Source organism: Nannospalax galili, unplaced genomic scaffold (assembly GCF_000622305.1).
Source record: "Nannospalax galili isolate Female #2095 unplaced genomic scaffold, S.galili_v1.0 scaffold511, whole genome shotgun sequence".
Classification (NCBI taxonomy): Eukaryota; Metazoa; Chordata; class Mammalia; order Rodentia; family Spalacidae; genus Nannospalax; species Nannospalax galili.
The window spans coordinates 2054065-2074037 of NW_008331831.1; the positions used below are offsets into that span (position 1 = coordinate 2054065).

General features: G+C 38.2%; 1 protein-coding gene and 1 pseudogene across 3 annotated transcripts in view; both read right to left on the reverse strand.

Annotated features, from left to right (window-relative positions):
• The window catches only part of Rock1 (Rho associated coiled-coil containing protein kinase 1), a 155306-nt gene that overhangs the window by 108835 nt on the left and 26498 nt on the right, over positions 1-19973 (reverse strand). For 2 of the 3 annotated variants that reach the window (XM_008826963.2, XM_017796569.2), the window contains exon 2: positions 4511-4592. In XM_008826963.2, the coding sequence (XP_008825185.2) occupies positions 4511-4592 (82 nt within the window). Of the gene's footprint in view, positions 1-3546; positions 3634-4510; positions 4593-19973 lie in introns of all 3 variants that reach the window. The other variant, XM_029560558.1, reaches the window with a different exon arrangement.
• LOC103728990 lies at positions 17593-18237 on the reverse strand (annotated as a pseudogene).

Genomic DNA, 19973 nt, shown 5'->3' on the forward strand with positions numbered 1-19973 from the left:
AGAATAGAAAATAAAAATGGTCTGTGCTGTTTGTATACCATCTTTAAAAATCTTTGTTTAGTTGGGCGTGTTGGCACATACCTTTGATCCCAGCACTTTGGAGGCAGAGACAGGCAGATCTCTGTGAGTTCAAGGCCAGCCTGGTCTACATAGTGAGTTCTAGGCCAACTGGGGCTACAAGGAGACCCTGTTTCAAAAAGAACCCCCCGGCAAAAAAAAAATCTTTGTTTAGCCAAAGTCAAACATTTCTATGTTTTCTTCTAGAAATGTATTGCTTTAGTTTTTATATTTAGGTCTATTATCCATTTGGGATTAATGTTTGTATACTGTGTAAAGTGAGGCTTGAACCCTGAATCAACTGACATTAATTTACAGGATTTGTTTATAGAATCTCTTTTCTGCCCCCACTGATCTATATATTTATTCTTTCTGTTCATGACCTTGGCCTCCAACTGTGCTTTTACTTTTCAAAATTATTTGGTTAGTCTAGATCCTTCACATTTCTACAAACTTTATTTTATTTATTTAATTTATTGGGGGGGGGTCTTTTTGAGACAGGGTCTCCCAGTAGCCCCAGCTGGCCTGGAACTCACTATGTAGACCAGGCTGGCCTCAAACTCACAGAGATCTACCTGCCTCTGCCTCCTGAGTGCTGGGATTAAAGGCATGCACCACCATTCCTGGCTTTCATACAAATTTTATAACTACTGATTGCTTAGTTTAAAAATGCTGCTAAGGTTCTGGACTCTATAATCAACTAATTTGTGAACTCTTGACATTAACATCGAATTTTTCAATCTACGAAGATTGAAGATTTTCTCTTTCCCCTCTCTCACTTTTGTCTAAATATTGTATAGTACTAGGCTATAGGCATTAACATTATTTTTTCAAACAGACCCTTAAAGACTCTTACATTTTTCATAGATTTGTTTCTATTTATAGCTAGTGCTGTATTTCATGTTAATTTCAAAGAGTTTCTTGCTAATAAATAGAAATATAATAGCTTTCTGGATCTTAATCTTTTAAGCTTTTAACCTTGGTGAATTTAGTTATTAGCTCTTTTTGTAGATTCCTGAAGATTTTCCATATACAAATGCATGCTATCTGAATTAAAGTTTACATATTCATTTTAAATATATGGTTTTACTTTATTGTTTGGGGAAGAACTTAGAGGCCAACAATGAACAAAAGAGCTTGTAAAGGGGAGGAGGGGAAGTGTATAAGTACAGCAGGGACAAGAAAATATGACAAACAGGCATGAAAACTTATTACTCTGTATGCTAATCTAAAAAATAAAATAAAATAAAAATAACTTTAGAAGGCATAAAAAATTGGTGAAAAGCATTTAGTCTTACATAATCTGAATTATAGGTTTCCTATGTATTTGCTTTATGGAGATAACCAAGTTTCCATCAGTTTCTAATGAATAAAAGATAACTTTTTAAAAATTATTTATTTTTATTTTATGTCTATGAGTATTTTTGTCGGCATGTACGCAAGTAAATCACATGCATGTAATGCTCGTGGAGGCAGAAAATGATGCTGGATATCCTGGAACTGATATTATTGACGGTTGTTAGCTGCCACCATATGGATGTTGGAAACTGAATCCTGGTCCTCTGTAAGAGCAATCAGGGCTCTTACCTGCTGCTGAGCCATCTCTCCAGCCCTCACAAAAAGATAACTTTAGGGGGCTGCAGAGATATCTCAACAGTTAAGAACACTGACTGTTTTTGCAGAAGACCTGGGTTCGAATCCCAGCACTTACACAGCAGCTAACAACTGTCCGTAACTCCAATTCCAGGGGATCTGACGGCCTCATCTGTCTTCTGTGGGCATTGCATGACACGGGTACACCTACATACATTGCAGGCAATACACGCATACACATAAAATTAAAATAATATTAAAAAAGAGATACGTTTATTCATGAATATTGAATTTCATCTAACATTTTTCTTGCATCTACTGAGACATGTATTTCCTTGTTTAATATGCTAATATTATAGATTACACAGACTTTTGGACCTTTTTGGGGTTTGTTTTTTTTTTTGGTCTTTTTTTGACACAGGGTCTCCCTGTAGCCCCAGCTGGCCTGGAACTCACTTTGTAGGCCAGGCTGGCCTGGAACTCACAGAGATCTGCCTGCCTCTGCCTCCCTAGTGCTGGGATTAAAGGCGTGCACCACCACGCCCGGCACTTTTGGACCTTTGTAAACCCTTGGTCATGATTTTTATTTACCATTTTTGTGATATGCTAAAAACTTTAATATTAGTTATTATTCTTATATTAGAACCTGAGGCTAGACAGGTCACAAGGCCACAGGAGAGAACATACTACTATCATTCTGTTAAACAGACATTATTAAAATGACTCAGAATGACTTACTGTTCTATCCATAGATCACTGTATCACTCAGCTCTCACCAGAGAAGGTTCTTCTTAGAGCTGATAATACAGAGACCCACAACTGGTCAATGTGCAGTGAACAATACAATGAAGAATGGTCAGCCCTAAATGGGATACCTATATGGCACCCTCTCTTCCCAAGGCCCAGCTATCATTTCAGAAGACTGTAAGGGTCAGAGGTGGTAGAGAAATACAAGGAAACTGGACACCAATGAGTAGTTGCACATATGACCCCACAATACGTATGACAACATACACAAGACCTGTGCCAACCCAAGCCAGATAGGGGCCCACAATGAATGGGAGAGCTGGGCAGGAAGTCCTACCACCCTAGCCCTAGCTGAGGATTTACTGGCAACTGATAGATACTGGGAAAGGCAGTCAGTTTTCCTTACTAGTGTGACATCTGGTACACTGACCTAACTCCAAGGGATGGACACATTCCCAAAAGCATTTAGGAAAACTTCAAAGACCTTTGGAAAAAAAAAAAAAGTTAAATAGTAATAGAGGACATGAAGTCAAGGGGAAGGGGTCTGAATACAATAAAAATACATTGTATCAATAAAAATATTTTTAAAAAGAAAAATTCAATTAAGTATATAAATTTAGTTTCCAATTAAAAAGTTTACATTTTTACTTTTACTACTTTACTTCTTTCTATTGTAGCTAATTTTTTTTAATGTGATACATAGACACACTCAGTATCACAAAAGCAACAAAGTAGCAAAACAAAAAATAATGGGTATGTGTATGGTGGCACAGAGCTGCAATGCTAGTATTCAAGAGATTGAGGCAGGGACATTGCTGTAAAATCAGGGTCAGTTTTGGCTGTAGCATGAGGAAACCCTGTCTTGGAAAGGGAAAAGAAGGGAAAAAAGGGAAGATAGGGAAAGGGAAAGGAAAGAGAACTGCAGATTAAGAAAGGATACAGTCCAATTTTTGTTACCCTACTTAAAAGAATTATACCCCGCCCATACCTCTATACTCATAAGCACCTGCCTTTGTCTACCTTTTTGGTTAATTCATTAGGTTGTCAAGTACAGAGACAAACAAACAAAAACACTTATGAAATTGTCCTACTATTCTTATCCTATTATTTCAGTAGGATTTTAGAAATCAGTAATAATTTTATACTTAAATTTTTCCCAATTCGAAGAGATGAAGATGGCAGCTCAATGGCAGCTCACTTGCACAGCATGTACAAGGCCCTGGGCTTACTTCATCACTAAGAAGCCAGACAAAAACAACAAATAAACAAAAACTGTCCCAAATAAAAATCTGGTACAACATTCTAAGATAAAATTAACTTATTTTCTTTTTTGAAGAAAAACATGAAAGAGCATAGAATTACCAATTTTAGGTAATTAAAATTCTAATGTGACATTTCAAAGCATAGAAATGATTCAAAAAATTATGATGTAAAAATTACTATTCTTTAAAATTTTAGAAAATAACATTTGCAAACAAATATAAAACAGCTTTCATGAAGAAAAATCCTTAGATTTTAAGATAATTTGTCATATGTTCAATTTTTACCTGTGGGTTTTCAAATGTAATAACTCATTTATAAATAAAGATGGGTTGGGCTGAAGAGTTGGCTCAGTGGTCAAACAGCACTGAGTGCTCTTACAGAGGACCTGGGTTCAATACCCAGCACCCACAGGGCAGCTAACAACCATCCGTGACTCCAGTTCCAGGGGATCCGACACCATCTTCTGACTTCTGCAGGCACTGCATGACACAGGTAGACTTTATACACATACAAAAATATTTTTATAAATATAGATGAACTGAGTAATGAAACTTGAAAATGCACATGTATACATTTAAAAAATACACTTGTTTAGCTACTTACTTTTCAGCCCCTTTTCTGCAAATTATTTTGTAGGCTTTCCTGCTAAGCACCCAAACTGGCTTCTAAAGTTTCACTCATATGGTACCTTGTTACAAGCAAAGTAGCACATCAATCTCATAAAATTTCATGTCTTGTACTAACATGCCACAGAACTTATTGAGGAAATAATAAAAGTACAACAGAAGGTAGAAAGGGTTTGAATATGTTATGTAGTTATATAACATTCATCTCTATAAAAAATACTTACATCTGCTTAGAAAGTTGTCAATATTTTTGTTTTTTCTTAAGGCAGGAAAATCCAAATCATAAACCAAAGCATCCAGTCCATCCTAAAGAGAAAAACAAAGAGTGTTTTGGAGCACATCAGAATATTTTCTAGTTTAAAGAGTAATAAAACAAAAACGAGTAATAAAACATACTTTTAATATTTAATTCTCTCTCTTCAATTCATCTTATGTCTATTTAACACACTTTACAAGGTTTCATGAGTAACAGGAAAGATAAAAATCGGTTCTTTTATTCCACATATAGATATTTTTTTTTGCTTCCTAAATCTATAGGCACAGGGGCAGGAAAAACATCAGACTAACCGCATGTGACTACAATTCACAATCTTCTCTGGGTAAAGATGTGAAACCTTACACTTAATTCCTCCTTACTACTACATTTATCTTCACTTTACAGCTATTCAGCAAAAACTTGTGACTATAAATATTTTACAGGCTAACAGATAATAGTTAATTGGGTGTTTGTAGGAGTCTCTTTTTCTCTTTGAAGCACTTTCTAGTACAATCAACATTAAAGGACCAACATGAGCTCTTGATTTTCAGTATACATTTAAATACATAGGCAGGTACAGGGCAATGTGAAGATGTAGCGAACAGTACTGACATAAGAACACATTTACTGAGAGTATACATCTTGTCATATGACATAAGCAGAAGGAATTCAGGTAATCCTAAACTCTTCATTACAAAGAACTGTTCTTTTGTAAATGTGATTTGCATTAACTTAGTAGTATTATGGAGAAGAATGATTTTTTAGCCATCCTAATAAAGTGATGTATTCCAGATAGGTCATACACAGTATTTTCAAACTAAAAAAGACCTTAAAAACCAGGTGTGGTGGCATCCATCTTTATTCCCTTACTCGGGAGGCAGAGACAAGCAGATCTCTGTGAGTTCAAGGCCAGCCTGGGGCTACACTGAAACCCTGTCTCAAAAAGATCCCCCCCCCCAAGACCTAAACAAAACAAAACAAAAAACCAAGCAACTGCATTTCAAAGAAAAAAAATACTGTATTTACAATTTACTTGTATTTACATGTTATTGTTGGGAAGGTAAGTCACAATCTTTCTGAGTTTGTGCTTTCTCTACTGTAAAATGAGGAAAATTAATCTATTTATTACTCATAACAAGATTTGTGAAAATAAAGTACGCAAAATGCTTAGCCCTGATTAGTCCCACTGCCCCCACCTCCTGCCCCCTTTTTTAAGAAAGGGTCTCCCTGTAGTTCAGCTGGCCTGGAACTCATTCACTATGAAGACCAGGCTGAGGCTGGCCTTGATCTCAGAGAGATCCCCTGCCTCTGCCTCCCAAGAGCTAAGAATAAAGGCATCCTGCACCACCACATCAGCTACTTCCCTATTTTATGCCTGCAGTTTGTCTCTCTATTGACAGGAATGACAAAAACAAAACAGACATTTTAGTCACCTGATCATAAAAATCTTAAGAGTAAATCTTAGTCCACAATGTTAAAGTCTTCCCTAAGGCAATAATCTCAGCTGCCTTATGTTTGATCATTGAGTTTAATAATGTATTAATTAACGAAAAACCGATGGCCTCCACAAATTGCGTAAGGTCACTCGATGTTTGGATCTACCATCATATGCTTTAGCTTGATAGTATTATGGAATGATTCATGCTTTTCAGTACCACCCGTGGGCAAACTCGTCTATTCTAGCATGAGCAAAGCATATGCCAACTAAGGCTAAGGGAGTTAAGACACTAGAGTGGAGGAGAGGTGCAATGGAAAAGCTGTACAATACAAGCAATGTGATTATTCAACCATTAATTAGGGTAAGGAATCCTTCCTTTTACTCAGTCCTCCAAAGTGCTTAAAAAATGAAGAATAAGAATTGAGACAGGGAGAGAGGAAGAGATTAAATAATGCTTAGCTGGTGTGAAAAAAGAGAGGGAAAGGGCTGGAGAGATGGCTCAGGGGTTAAGAGCATTGGATGCTCTTACAGAAGGCCTAGGTTTGGTTCTAGGCACCCACATGGTAGCTAAAACCCATCTGTAACTCCAGTTTCAGAGGACATGATACCTTCTTCTGGCCTCCATAGGCACTGCATGACATACATCATACAGGCAATACACTCAAACACATGCAAAAATAAATAATAAATAAATAAATAAAATATTAAAAGGCTGGAGAGATGGTTCAGCGATTGAGAGCACTGACTGCTCTTGCAGAGGACCCCTGTTAGCACCTACGAGGCAGCTAACAACAGTCTTTAAAGGAAAGGAAAGGAAAGGAAAGGAAAGGAAAGGGAAGGGAAAAGACCAGAGGCAAATGTATTGGTTCAAAAGCCTACTGAAAATTACACATACAATATTTCTACATGTGTCCATAGTTGAAGGCTATATAACAAGAAAAAGTGCCAAAAAGGAGAAACCTTTCATGTTGTTGACCAGGGTAGTCCAAGAGAATCCGAAAATTACACAGGCTATTGACACAGCCTTTTATTACCTCCCAGAACTTAAAGGTAAGACCCCATTCCTGAAGACAGGACATAGTTCAGCAATAGGACTTGGAACAATGGAGCTGGAACTGACTTGCAAGCTGCCTCCCTGAAGGTTAGCTCTCATAATTTTAGCATACACTATGCTAGCTTTTAAAGGAGAACTTCAATCGATGTTCCAACCCCAGCTTTAAGGTCTAAAAACCAAAATAATGACCAGCACAGCAAACTACATTGGGGCAATAGAGGCACTTTTATCTTGGGGGTAATCAAGAGCTACCTAATTGGACTTAAAAGTCCACTCAATGGGAGGGAACTCAGGTGTAGTACTGTAAACATAGCCAAATACACATGGCTGGAGAGGTTATAGATCTTAAGAGAAAACTCTATCGCTGTCACACCCCTAGACAAATGTAATTTCTTACTATATGCTAACTATGGATCCTTACATTTACAGGCAAGTATGCCAATAACTACTCATCAAAGAACCTTTTTTTGCAACAGTCTCTTTTGGAAGAGACTATTAGAGTTCCACAACTGGTCACACATGGAGAATAAGTATCTGTGAAATGCCCAACCCTACATGTCATATCTATAATGGAACCTCTATACCTAAGACTCAAGGAACATAGTGGAACAAGGGGTAGAGAGAATACTAATGCATCTCTCAACTCTCATCAATGAAGTTCTCTCATGCAACAGAGGGCAACAAACACAAAAGACCACAAATGGTGAACATGTAAAGAATAAGAGTCTGCAGAGTGTGGGCCCTTGGACAGGACTGTTGCAGTAAAAAATCCAGCAAAGAACTGGGGAAATGGGCAGCAGGCCCCAAGTTCAGCCAAAGAACTACTGACAGCTGACTGATTACTGCTGGGTGATAGAGAGCTGATCTTCTTTAAGGGAGTGACTCTAGATAGGCTGACTAGACCTCAGTGGATGAACTTGAACCGAGGGCCATCTGGGTACACTAACTTGACTCAAAAAGTCGTAATATAAACGACAGAATAAATAAAATCCAGTTTGGGGGGGGAGGCTACAGAGAAGGTGCAGATGGGGTAATGGGTAAAAGATGATTAAGATGTTTTGTATGAAATACACAAAAATTCAGTTTAAAAAAAACTGCATTTCCTAAAAGTCATATTTGAGCAAAAGGACTTAAGATCTTAACAAATTAACATTCTTCAAAGTTCAAAGCCATTCACAAGGCATGACAGTCAAAATATATAACCTTATTGACTGCTTCTTCATTAAATTTTATGATTTGGGGTGAAGCAAAGCTACCCTTTATTTTCACATGTTCTTCATTTAGCTTAATCAACTTAGGAATGTAGAAGAGAGGATATAAAATGCAGTTTATGCTAAAGAATTACAATAATTAAATTCTTTGCTACTAATAGTTATATTCTTTCTCACAATAGCAACAGGTCAGTTATAGCAGTTATAGTTAAAGGTAACAATACAGGAGAAACAAAATCACAAATACCTATATATGTAAAGGCAAACAAAATAATTCCAAGGGTAACATTTTACAAAAAAGCAAAGAACAAACAAAAACAAAAAACAACAGCCTAAAGTATGAACACTGATATAGGGTAGAGTAGCCTGTTACCTCACAACAGAACTAAAGCAGAAAGAGAAGCAGAAGAAAATTATTCAACTGAATACCTCTGTTAACTTTAGTTTTCTAAGTAGTTACGAGTTATAGAAGAGTCCTGTGTAAACACCACTTAAGACTAAATTCACTAGAAATAACATACTTATTACAAGGCATGAGAATGTTAAGGCAGTAGAAAAGAACATGACACTACATATTATAAGAAAAATTCATTTTATAATTTTCAAAATGTAACTGATTATTATTCTAAACCTAAGTACGGTTTTAGAGAAACTGCCTCCCCACTTTCTCTACTCCCATTCCCCAAATCCATTATGACTATGACAGTGAGACCAGGGCTTATAGAAACTAAATTACTTCTAAAATAGGCTGATCACTGGTAGTAAAAGAATGCCATCAAATTTTGATGACAGAAGAAGTAATACTTAAAGAAAATTTGAGGCTGAGGATCTAGTTCAGTTAGTAGACTGCTTGCCTAGCATGTAAGAAGTCATGGGTTTGAGTCCCAATACCACATAACCTGGGCATGGTGGCCCACACTCAGGAGGTAAAGGCAGAAAGATCAGAAATTTAAGGTCATCCTCCAGCAAGGCCAGTCTGTGATACATGAGACCCTGTCTCAAAAATAAAAACAGAAAAGAACAGGAAAAAAAAAGAGAGGCTGGCAAGATGGCTCATCCAGTAAAGGCGATTTCAGGGCAAGTTTTGCAACCTGCATCTATCTGATCCCCAGAACTCACATGAAGGTGGAAGAAGAGAACCAACTCCAAAAGTTGTCCTCTGACCTCCACACACATATGCCACAGCATGCACACCCACATGCACAATTAAAAATTTTAAAGAAATGTTTCATACATGTAGTAGAATGTTTTTACAAAAATCCCTTCACTAAGTAAAGAAATGAGATTCTCAAATCAACTGAAAATATAAGTTCTTTTTAAAAAATATTTTATTATTTTTATTTTATGTGTATGCACGTATTGCCTGCATGTAGATAAGTGCACCCATGTCGTGCAATGCCCGTGGAGAACAGAAGAGGCCGTCGGACCCCTGGAACTGGAGTTACGGACAGCTGTTAGCTGCCATGTGGGTGCTGGGATCTGAACCTGGGTCTTCTGCAAGAACAGTCAGTGCTCTTAACTGTTGAGCCATCTCTCCAGTCCCTGAAAACATAAGTTCTTTAAATATAATTAAATATGCTAATCTATTTAACCTGTGTGGTATTACCATATTCGTGCCAATGTTCTCCAGGAAAATTACAGTAAAAATAAAGCATAAGCTACTTAGAAAACCCAAGCAATGATACTACGCAGTCAGTTCCAACTCTATCCTTCCAGCCTTCACACTCAGGTAGCTAGGTCACTGTGTGCTACCAATTACTTCCAACAAGCCTTGCTCTCTATCCCAGTTGGAACGTAAACCCTCATATTCAGACTGCCTGAATATGCTTACTTTGTGCTACCTTCCTCAAAACTCTAAGAAAATGTTAATGATAACCTTTTTTCTTTCTTTTTTTGAAGCAGGGTCTCCCTGTAGCCCCAGCTGTCCTGGAACTCACTATGTAGACCAGGCTGGCCTTGAACTCACAGAGATCCATCTGCCTCTGCCTCCCAAATGCTGGGACTACAGGCGTGCACCACCACACCTGGCTAATGATAACCTTTTAATTATTGTATTCAAATGTTATATTGCCAATTTATTAATTTGTAAATCAGTCTCCTCTTCTGTAGGGAAACAGAAGAAAAAAATAAAAACTTGTCTCTTGGAGTTCAGAAATAGGGCAAAAATGTAAATATAATATTCCAAGTATTCTGGGGCTGAAGAATTGGCTCAGTGGCAAAGAGCACCTGCTGATCTTTCAGAAGACCTGGATTCAGTTCCCAACACCCATATGGCAGCTAACAACTGTCTGTAACTCCAGTTCCAGGGGATCGAACAACCTCTTAAGGCTTCTTCAGGCACTGCACACATAGGTGACATACATGTAGGCAAAACACTAATACACAGAAAATAAAAATAAAATCTTAATCTTAAAGATAAAACTCAGAGGATTAAGAGCAAGAGAAAGTAAGGCAATCAAGAGACGAGAATAATGACAAGAATAAGAATAGAATGCTCTGATTGGAAAGGGTAAGAAGGAAGTTCAGGAGATAAACTTGTGAAAATGGGTTAGGGAATGTTAAAAGTATGACATATCAGGCTAGGAATTCGGGTGTTTATCTTCTAAGACCCATTTGGAAACAGAAGAATTTGGAGGAAAGAGGAGAGTGCCATATAACTGGTCTTTAATTTAGTAAAGTCTGGCAATAAAATGATAAATTAGAACTGAAAGACAAAGGCAGAAAGGCAAATAATTAGGTGAATGTTGTGGTATTACAGGCACAATAGGATAAAAGACTGAACTGAACTGAGAAGAAATGAGAAGACAGCACTAGAAGGAAAAGAAACATAATAAAACAAGAGGGACAGGATGGGCTAAGAATGATGACATGACTCTAAGAATGACTGTACTGTATCGTCTAGCTTATAAGAATAGTGACTCTATTAACCAAAGCACAGAACACAAATTGGAGAAGATAAATGTTTTAGACATACTAAATAAATTTAAGGTTCCCCAATAAAGTTATGGATAACTAAATGGCAGTTGAAAATACAAGTCTGACTTCAAAAGAGAGATTGGGATTTTCATGAGAATACATATAATCAATGAGAACAGATGCAGTTGCCCCAAAGAGTAAATATAGGAGAATGAAAACTAATGAGGAACACAATCCTGGGAAATACATCTGAGAGGTGAGCAAGGCAAAAATATACAATGAGAAAGACACAACAGGAATGAAGATGGAAGACCATTGAGACAACTGAGATAACTCCTAGAAAGAACTTAAGAGCAAATAAAATGCAACACAAAGGTCAAAAAGAATGGAAAAAGTCAAATCATTTGTAACTAAAAATGGTACTGCAGACAGTTGCACAGGTATGAATGAGAACACCAGTGAACTATATTGATATTAGAAATAGTGATTTTTACATCCTTTTTAAAATTTTGGGGTTACAAGCATGCACCATGCCCTACTTCATCACTGTGAACTAGAAAGCTCCAAGTTCTTCTTTCCCCACAAACACATGAATAAACCATTAAAAACAAAACAACAAAACTCCAACTGGACAGTATCTGAAATAATTTTGTAGGAGATATGGAAAACTAAGGCTTACAAGGCAAACAAGCAAAAGTCACTTTCAAAATGGTAGAAAAGATCTACAGTGCTATACTATATTTGCTTTTTTCCTGTCCATCCCTGGAGAAGGGCAGTCAGTCTTGAGTGGCCAGCAGAATGCTTCCCATTCCTACATACCTTGAACCCAGGGAGCACAGTACAGCTATACTCTGTCTATTCATTCCTGCCTAACTGAGAGATACCTAAGGGATTAAAGACTTCATCTGCTTCACATGACTGAGAATACAGACAGGCAAGCAGCAGGCACTACTCATAAAAGCTAAAAGGAAGGTTACCACAATCCCTCCGACAACTAGGATAAGAGATTGGAAGCAGGAGATGAGAGACTTTTGATTCAACACAATCAGAGAAGCTGGGGTGAAACTACCTGAAGTGTTTGAGTACTCAAAAGTAGCCATGTGTACAAAAGAATCTAGGTGCCAGGCTTTAATCCCAGCACTTGGGAGGCAGAGGCCGGCAGATCTTTGGGAGTTCAAGGCCAGCCGGGACTACAGGGAGACCTTGTCTCAAAAACACACACACACACACACACACACACACACACACACACACACACACACACACACACACACACACACACACACACACACAAACACACCACAATGAATCTAGAAAGTCACCTGCATATGCCAAAGCAAAAAACACTGTAAAGTTGTGCATGGTTGCACATGCCTTTAATCCCAGCACTCAGAAGGTAGAGGCAGTAATTCTGTTAGTTCAAGGCCAGCTTGGTCTACATAGCAAGTTCCAGGCCAGCCAGGGCTACATAGTAAGGCCTCATCACAAAAAATAATAAATAAATCAATCATGTTTTAAAAAGTCCTGGGAAAGTCCTATGCTCTCACATCAAAGCAAGCCTAGCTGAGTGGTAAAAGAAAACCCCAGCACAGACCAAGTCTGCAAAGACTAACAGGAGTTAGTCTTTTTGTTTTTTTGTGAGGTTTTTGTGTATTTCTACTTGTGTATCTGATATTAAAAAGAAATTTCCATCCAACAGCTGAATTAGGTGAATATAGTAATCACTACCAATAAGGAACAATCTTCACAAAAATGATTTGGAGAACTCTCAAAACAAATGAGGTACTATAGACATGAACAAAACCAAACCAGATTGGGGATGCAGCTCAATTGATAAAGTATTTGTCGAACATGCAGGAAGCTGTAGGTTTGATCTCCAGCATGGAAAAACCTGGTAGGAGGCTGGAGCCTGTAGAGGAAGGAATGTTAGAAGTTCAAGGTCATCCTCACCTACAAAGCCAGCCTGGATATATGCAAGAGAAAAAGCAAAAGAAAACAGAGAAAAGGAGAAAATCTAATTTGATTTCCAAAGTTAACATAACAATTAAAACAGCAAATTTTATTTATTTATGTATTTATTTAAATTATCTGTATGTGTGTACATCTGTAAGTACAGATGTACACATGTATCTGGTACCCTCAGAAGCCAGAGGCACTGGATCTCCCTGGAGCTAGAGTTACAGGTGTTGTGAGCTATCCAACATGGTTGCTGGGAATCAAACTTGGGTCCTCTGAAAGAGCAACACTGCTCTTAACAGCTGAGTCATCTCTCTTGCCTCTAATTTTTTTATTAAAAAAAAAAAATCACAAGATATATAAAAAGAAAACTATGCCTTAAATTAGAGGAATAAAAGAATAAAAATTACTTTCAAGGAAGCATAGGCATTGGATTAACTAGACAAAGAAAAAAGAAATTCACTTCAAATGTAATACACATTAAGTTAAAAAGTAAAAGAATGAGAAACTGCATGCCATGTAGAGATTAATCAAATTAGTATTACTTATAATCATGAGAGCAAAGCACAAAATATATATCGTATTAAGTCAATCCACCAAAAAGGCAAAGCAATCTTAAATATGTATGCTCATAAAAACAGAACTAGAAATTAAGTAAAGCAAAAACAGATGGAACTAATCAAATACACAATTTTAATTGGTAACTTAAATTTCAACAACTGGCAGAAGAAGAGCATGAAAAACTCACCACCATGCATCAAGAGGCCCTAACAGAGCACTCCACCCAACACAGTAGCATTCATACTGTCAGTGCTCGTAGAATACACACCTAGAAAGATGGTCTCCTTTGCATAACTCAAGTCTCAACCATTTAAAAGAATTAAAATCGTACAGTATGTTCTCTTGAGGAAAATATAGTTAAGCCACAACAAATAAAAAGATAATGGGAAAAAATCCCCAAACACGTGAAAAATAACAGATTTCTAAATAATTCATGGGTCAAAAAAGAAAGTCTCTACTGGGCCCACAATGCCTTTAAATCCCAGAGCTCAGGAAGCAGAGGCAAGTGGATCTCTGTGAGATGGAGGCCAGCCTGATCTATATAGGGAATTCCAGGCCAGTTGTGGCTACAGGGAGACCCTGTCTCGGATCAAAATGAAAGTCTCAAGGAAAATACCAATACCATATATATATATATTGAACTGAAAGGAAATAAAGACACACAGCATATGCAATACATGTGGAATGCACCTAAAGCTGCATTGAAAAGAGCTGTATACTACTAAATGCTTTTATCAGAAAAGAGTTGGGTTGGGGACACAGCTCAGCTATTTAAGAGTAATGATTTTGAATGGACAATCTAAATTCCTTTTTCAAGAAACTAGATAAAGGGAATGGAGACATGGCTCAGTCATTAAGAGCAAGTACTGCTCTTGCAGAGAACTCAGTTCAGTTCCCAGCACCCATGTCAGCTGGCTTGCAACTGTCTATAACTCTAGCTCTGGGGGATCCAATGCCCTCTGGCCTCTGTGGGTCAGGTAGCACACATAAACTCACAAAAGTAAACATTCATACACATAAAAATAAAATTTTCTCTTTTTTTGCCATTCTTAATTTTGTTTTAAGTCCAAGTAGCTCCTACCCTACTTCCCTTTAAAATACCCCTTTCTACTCCCATATAAAATAACGAAAATGTTGACTATTCTTAAACCTTACACAGTATTCTTTTTAATTTAAAATGTTCTGTTTTGCAGCATCCATGAAACTAGAAAACACAGCATCAGAGATCTACAGCAGGATCTAGAAGAATCTCTAGAACAACCTGCTAACCCCAAGAAAGATTTGGAGGAGCTCTAGTATGAACCACCAATCTCAAATCATTTGTTTAAGCAGTTCACTTAATATTACCACATTTGAATGTCAAGCAGCTAACTAAGGGTTGAGTAAAAGCAGGCAAAACTTGGGTTTTGACTCATGGCTACTATAAAAGAATGGGAAAAAGTAACAGATAACAGAAATGGTTTAAGGAAATCAGAATAGAGAAGTTCAGGGGTCACAGCCCAGAGTTAAGGGTTCTTGCTTTGTGCTTGACACTTTAGGTATAGAAAACAAGGTCCAACCTTAATTCCCTATCAGGGTTAGTTAGGAAATGTGAGTCAGAGGGGTAGATATAAGATGGTAAGACTGGAAAGAGACCCAGAATTGCCAGACCAACCCTATCTTTATCAGAAACCAGAAATCTGCATGCTGGCAACTAAATATTTAGGGTTATTGTGTGGAAGAAATAAAACACGTTTATCAGATTTCCTCCACTAGGAGGACACATTTGTAACCTTCAGTACAGGCCTTATCATCAGCAGCATTTGATACACTGAGACAGGTCATTTTTTTCTTTGTAGGATGTTTTGTGCATCTCTTAGTACCTCTCTTCTGGTTGTTGCAACCAATGATGTCTCCAGATACTGTCAAATGCACTCTGTAGGGCAAAAACGTCCAAGGTTGAGAAACATTGTTGTAGAAAGCAAAAAGTAGCATCTTCAAACTACAAGTAACTGCTATGAACCCAGGTCTCCATAGTACAAGATAGGTGTGCATGTCAGTAACAAATGAAGAACTAAAATTATTTAAAACAGGATTTATTTTCTGTCATGTTGATAACATAGCACGATTTGTATGTATGTGTCAGCATGGCATGGAGATCATTTTAAATAAAGCTCTTAACAGCTATGATTTTCTGTTAGTATGGGATCTTTCAGATGTTTTTCTTCTTGTGTTATAGATAGGATGATAACAAGTCTACCCACTCTAATAGGAGCCCATTCTTGTGTTTAATTATTTTTCTGGGAAAAACTCAAAACTACCTGTTATTACTGTCATTGTCCAAGACTCAGCCATGGGTTTGTTTTTTGGTTTTATGGTGTTTTGTTTTGTTTTTTGTTGTTGTTTTTGGTCTTTTTGAAACAAGGTTGCCCTGTAGCCCCAGCTGGCCTGGAACTCACTATGTAGACCAGGCTGGCCTCGAACTCAGAGAGATCTGCCTGCCTCTGCCTCCCAAGTGCTGGGACGACAGGCATGTACCACCACGCCCACCAGCCATGGTTTTTACTGATGATGTGATACTCTGATAACAGCCATCTAGGTTTGCCACTGCAAAATGAAAAATGTCATGTTTTCTAAAGCTCCTCAATTCAGTTTTATCTGCATGGATTCCTATGGGTAAATCAATACCCTATCTTATGTTCTTGTTTTTAAGATTTTTATTTTTCAAATTATGTATATGATGGGTATGTCCACATGACTGCAGGTGTCCCTGGAGGTCAGAAGAGGGTATCAGATCCCCTGAAGCTAGAGTTACAAGCAGTTGTGAGCCTGGGTGCTGGAAACTGATCTCAGGTCCTCTAAAAGAGCAGTAAGTGCTCTTAACAGATAAGCCATGTCTCTGGCCCCCTGAATTATTTTTTTCTTTTCTTTTTTTTTTTTCTTTTTTTTGGTCTTTTTGAGACAGGGTCTCCCTGTAACCCCAGCTGATCTGGAACTCACTGAGTAGACCAGGCTGGCCTTGAACTCATAGACCCACTTGCCTCTGCCTCCTGAGCGCTGGGATTAAAGGTGTGTGTCACAACTAAATTATTTTCTTATCCTCTTCTCTAAAATATAAGACTCTGTAAAACAAGAGCCAAAGAACTGAGTTGTTTTGTTTATTTAAAAGGAAAACTAAAGCGCTAGATTCTGTTATTTTCAACTTAAAAAAAAAAAAAACAACAACAACCAAACCAAACCAAACCAAACAAAAAAACCACCCTCTTAACATGCTATTTTAAATCCCATAAACAAAGAAAGCAAAATGACCAAATAGAGGTGTACAGGACAAGATGGTACCTCAGACTAGCTCAAAGGGGGGATTCAAGTAATTTATTTTTACAGCCCAATGGCTGAGACTCTCTTACTCAGGTTGCTAAAGGGAGAATGCCACAACATAACTGACCTCACTTCCTTCTTCAAAGCAACAAGGCATCTTGAAAACTCAACTTCCTGGTGAACTTCTGTGGTTAGAAGCAGGGTATTGTTCATCATGTGAAAATAGCTGGGTATGGGATGAAAACTCTTCAAAGGAAAAGCGTCCCTCAACAGTCACAATGAAAATCTTCAGCCAACACACCATTAAACTTGCATTTGGGAGAAGTCTACCCCAAACTTTGCAGTGAGAAGGGAGGCAGCTATAGGCCACAGTCCTGGCCACAGTCACTGCTTTACTTCTTGTCTGGATCAGATAGAGGCTGAGGAAAAGCTCTTATACATCCCTCTTCTCTGACAGGGAAGATGAACAGAGGCAAAGGCAGGGTCTTGTCCTTCATAGATTCATTTTGGTTCTGGCAGGTTCTAAGCCTTTTGGATCCTGTTCCCATTATGTACTCTGGGATCAGACAAAACTGCTCCTCCATGAGTCAGTACCCAAGCTCATGTTCATCTTTCAGTTAAAACAGAAACTTCATATGCACATTCCTGCTCCCACTCTGAGAGAAGGTTTTCCCACAAACTTGGCACTGATGAGGTTTCTCTCCTGCATGAACTACCAGATGTTTTGGGAGGCTTGAATACTCAAGAAGGAACGACCACATCCTTGGGCTTCACAAAGGAAAGGCTTCTCTCCTGTGTAGATGCGAAGGTGGTTTTTCAGGTTTCCTGCTGTAGTGAACTGCTTATCAGACCCAGACTCATGGCACATAAAGGGCTTCTCCCCATTGTGTGTCCTCATGTGTACCTTCAGCCTCTGTAGCACATAGAAGCTTTTCCCACAGCCTTCTGCAGGGCATGAAGGGGCAATCATTTTGATGAGTTTTGAGGTGGTACTTGTAGTGAGTTGGCCACACAAATGTTCGGTCACAACCTTCAATTGTGCACTTGAGCTTCTTTTCCACTTAAGGAAGGGGCCTAGAATCTTTGGGTTGCCCATCACCAGAACCGAGGTGAACGTTTTCTCACTGCTGCTTGTTTTTGCATTCATTGCTAGTTGTGCACATGTAGCAGCAATCAAACTGTCGTGGGCCAACTCCTGACCCCGGAGGAGCTGTGGAACACTTCTATCAGTGCTCTCACTGGAGAGGTAATCATTCCCTGAATCCTCTGTCTCATCCTGTACAAATACCAAGTACTCAGCTGAAGAGCCCAGACCTGCTCTTGTTAGGTTAAGAATAAAAGCAGCGCTGTCACTTGGCTGTAGATCTTGCAACAAGCTAGGAGACTCTGGGGTGGACAAAAACTCTGGGGACTTCTGTACAGTCTGAGCTCTTGTTTTCTCTCTGTCTGGGCCCACATTCACTTGAAGGCTCCTCAAAACAGCTGAGGAAGGGACTTCCCTGGAGGAATTATTATGATATGGAATATCATCTGGTAACATTAGCCAACTTCATTCTGAGGCCTCTGTCACTGGAAGGAGGGATAAGCAAGTAATGTCTTTAGCTTCTGACTCAACTAGACCCTGTCCCAGTGGCATGGAGGTAATCTGAACTGAACCAGGAGATTCCTGTATGCTCATATTCCTTCACGAAACAGTTATGCTTTTCCTGAAAGATGCTGAACTAGGTTGGTAGTCAATTTAACCTTCCTCTCCAGGACAGCTGGCCAGCCGTCAGCCAAAAATAAATAAAATTTTCAAAAAAGATTATCAGTGCCAGGTATGATGGCACATGCCTTTAATCCCAGCACTCAGGAGGCATATGCAGGTGGATCTTTGTGAGTACAAAGGCCAGTCTGGTATACACAGCGAGTTCCAGGTCAGCTGGGGCTACAGGGAGACCTTGCCTCAAAAAAAAAAAAAAAAAACCCAAAACAAAAAAAATTTTAAAAATCTTAAAATCCATTAAGACCAAGAGTGTGACCAATCTGTTTTGAGAACCTGTTCCATGACATTTCTCCTGGATCTGCTCTCATCCTACAATAATGACTTGTTCTCTCTTTACTGAAGCAGTACATCTAGTATGAAAGAAAGGAAAAGTGGAACTTATCAGCAGATTTTCCTTTTCTGACCCATACTGACCTAGACTAGCACAAGCAACCACAAACAGAAGTTATCAACTTAATCTCACCTGTTGTTTACAGCACAAGTTCAATAATTAGTTGCTTGCAGCACTTGATAATTTCACAACATACACACACTTATACATTATTCTGGGTCAAGAACAAGGAAATGGTTATGAAGGATTAAAGCTACATGTTTATGTTATAAGAGGAGCCTGTGACCTAGTAAGCTTGTTTACATTATAAATAAACTGAGAAAGTGTTAAATAATCTCAACACACAAAAATTAACTTTGGTTACAAGGTTAGGTAAAAGTCATTCCAAACATAGTTCCCCCTTGTTTTTCAAAAGAAATATGTCCATATTTGTAACAGAAGGCATTCCCAGAAAAGTCATTCCCACAGGAAATGCAATAAGGAAATACTACTGAAAAAACAAACAAACAAACAAAAACTAGATATGAATGTGGCAATTTTAATAAAATGGACAAATTTTTTCAAATTTTATTATTTTTATTTTATGCATATGAGTGTTATTGCCTCCATGTATGTAAGTGCACCGTGCTGTGTAGTGCCCTTGGAGGTCAGAAAAGTGTCAGATCCCATGGAACTGGAGTTACAGATGGTTGTTAGCTACCATGTGGGTACTGGGATTTGAACCTAGGTCTCCTGCAAGATCAGCGAGTGCTCTTAACCGCTAAATCTTTTTTTTTTAAAAAAGACAAGTTAAATGCTTGGGGATAGAATGCAAAAAATACTTAACTCTCAAAATTCAACAATAAAACAAAAGCAGACTAGAAAAATGGGTAAAAGAAATGGGCAGCTATTTCATCAAAGGG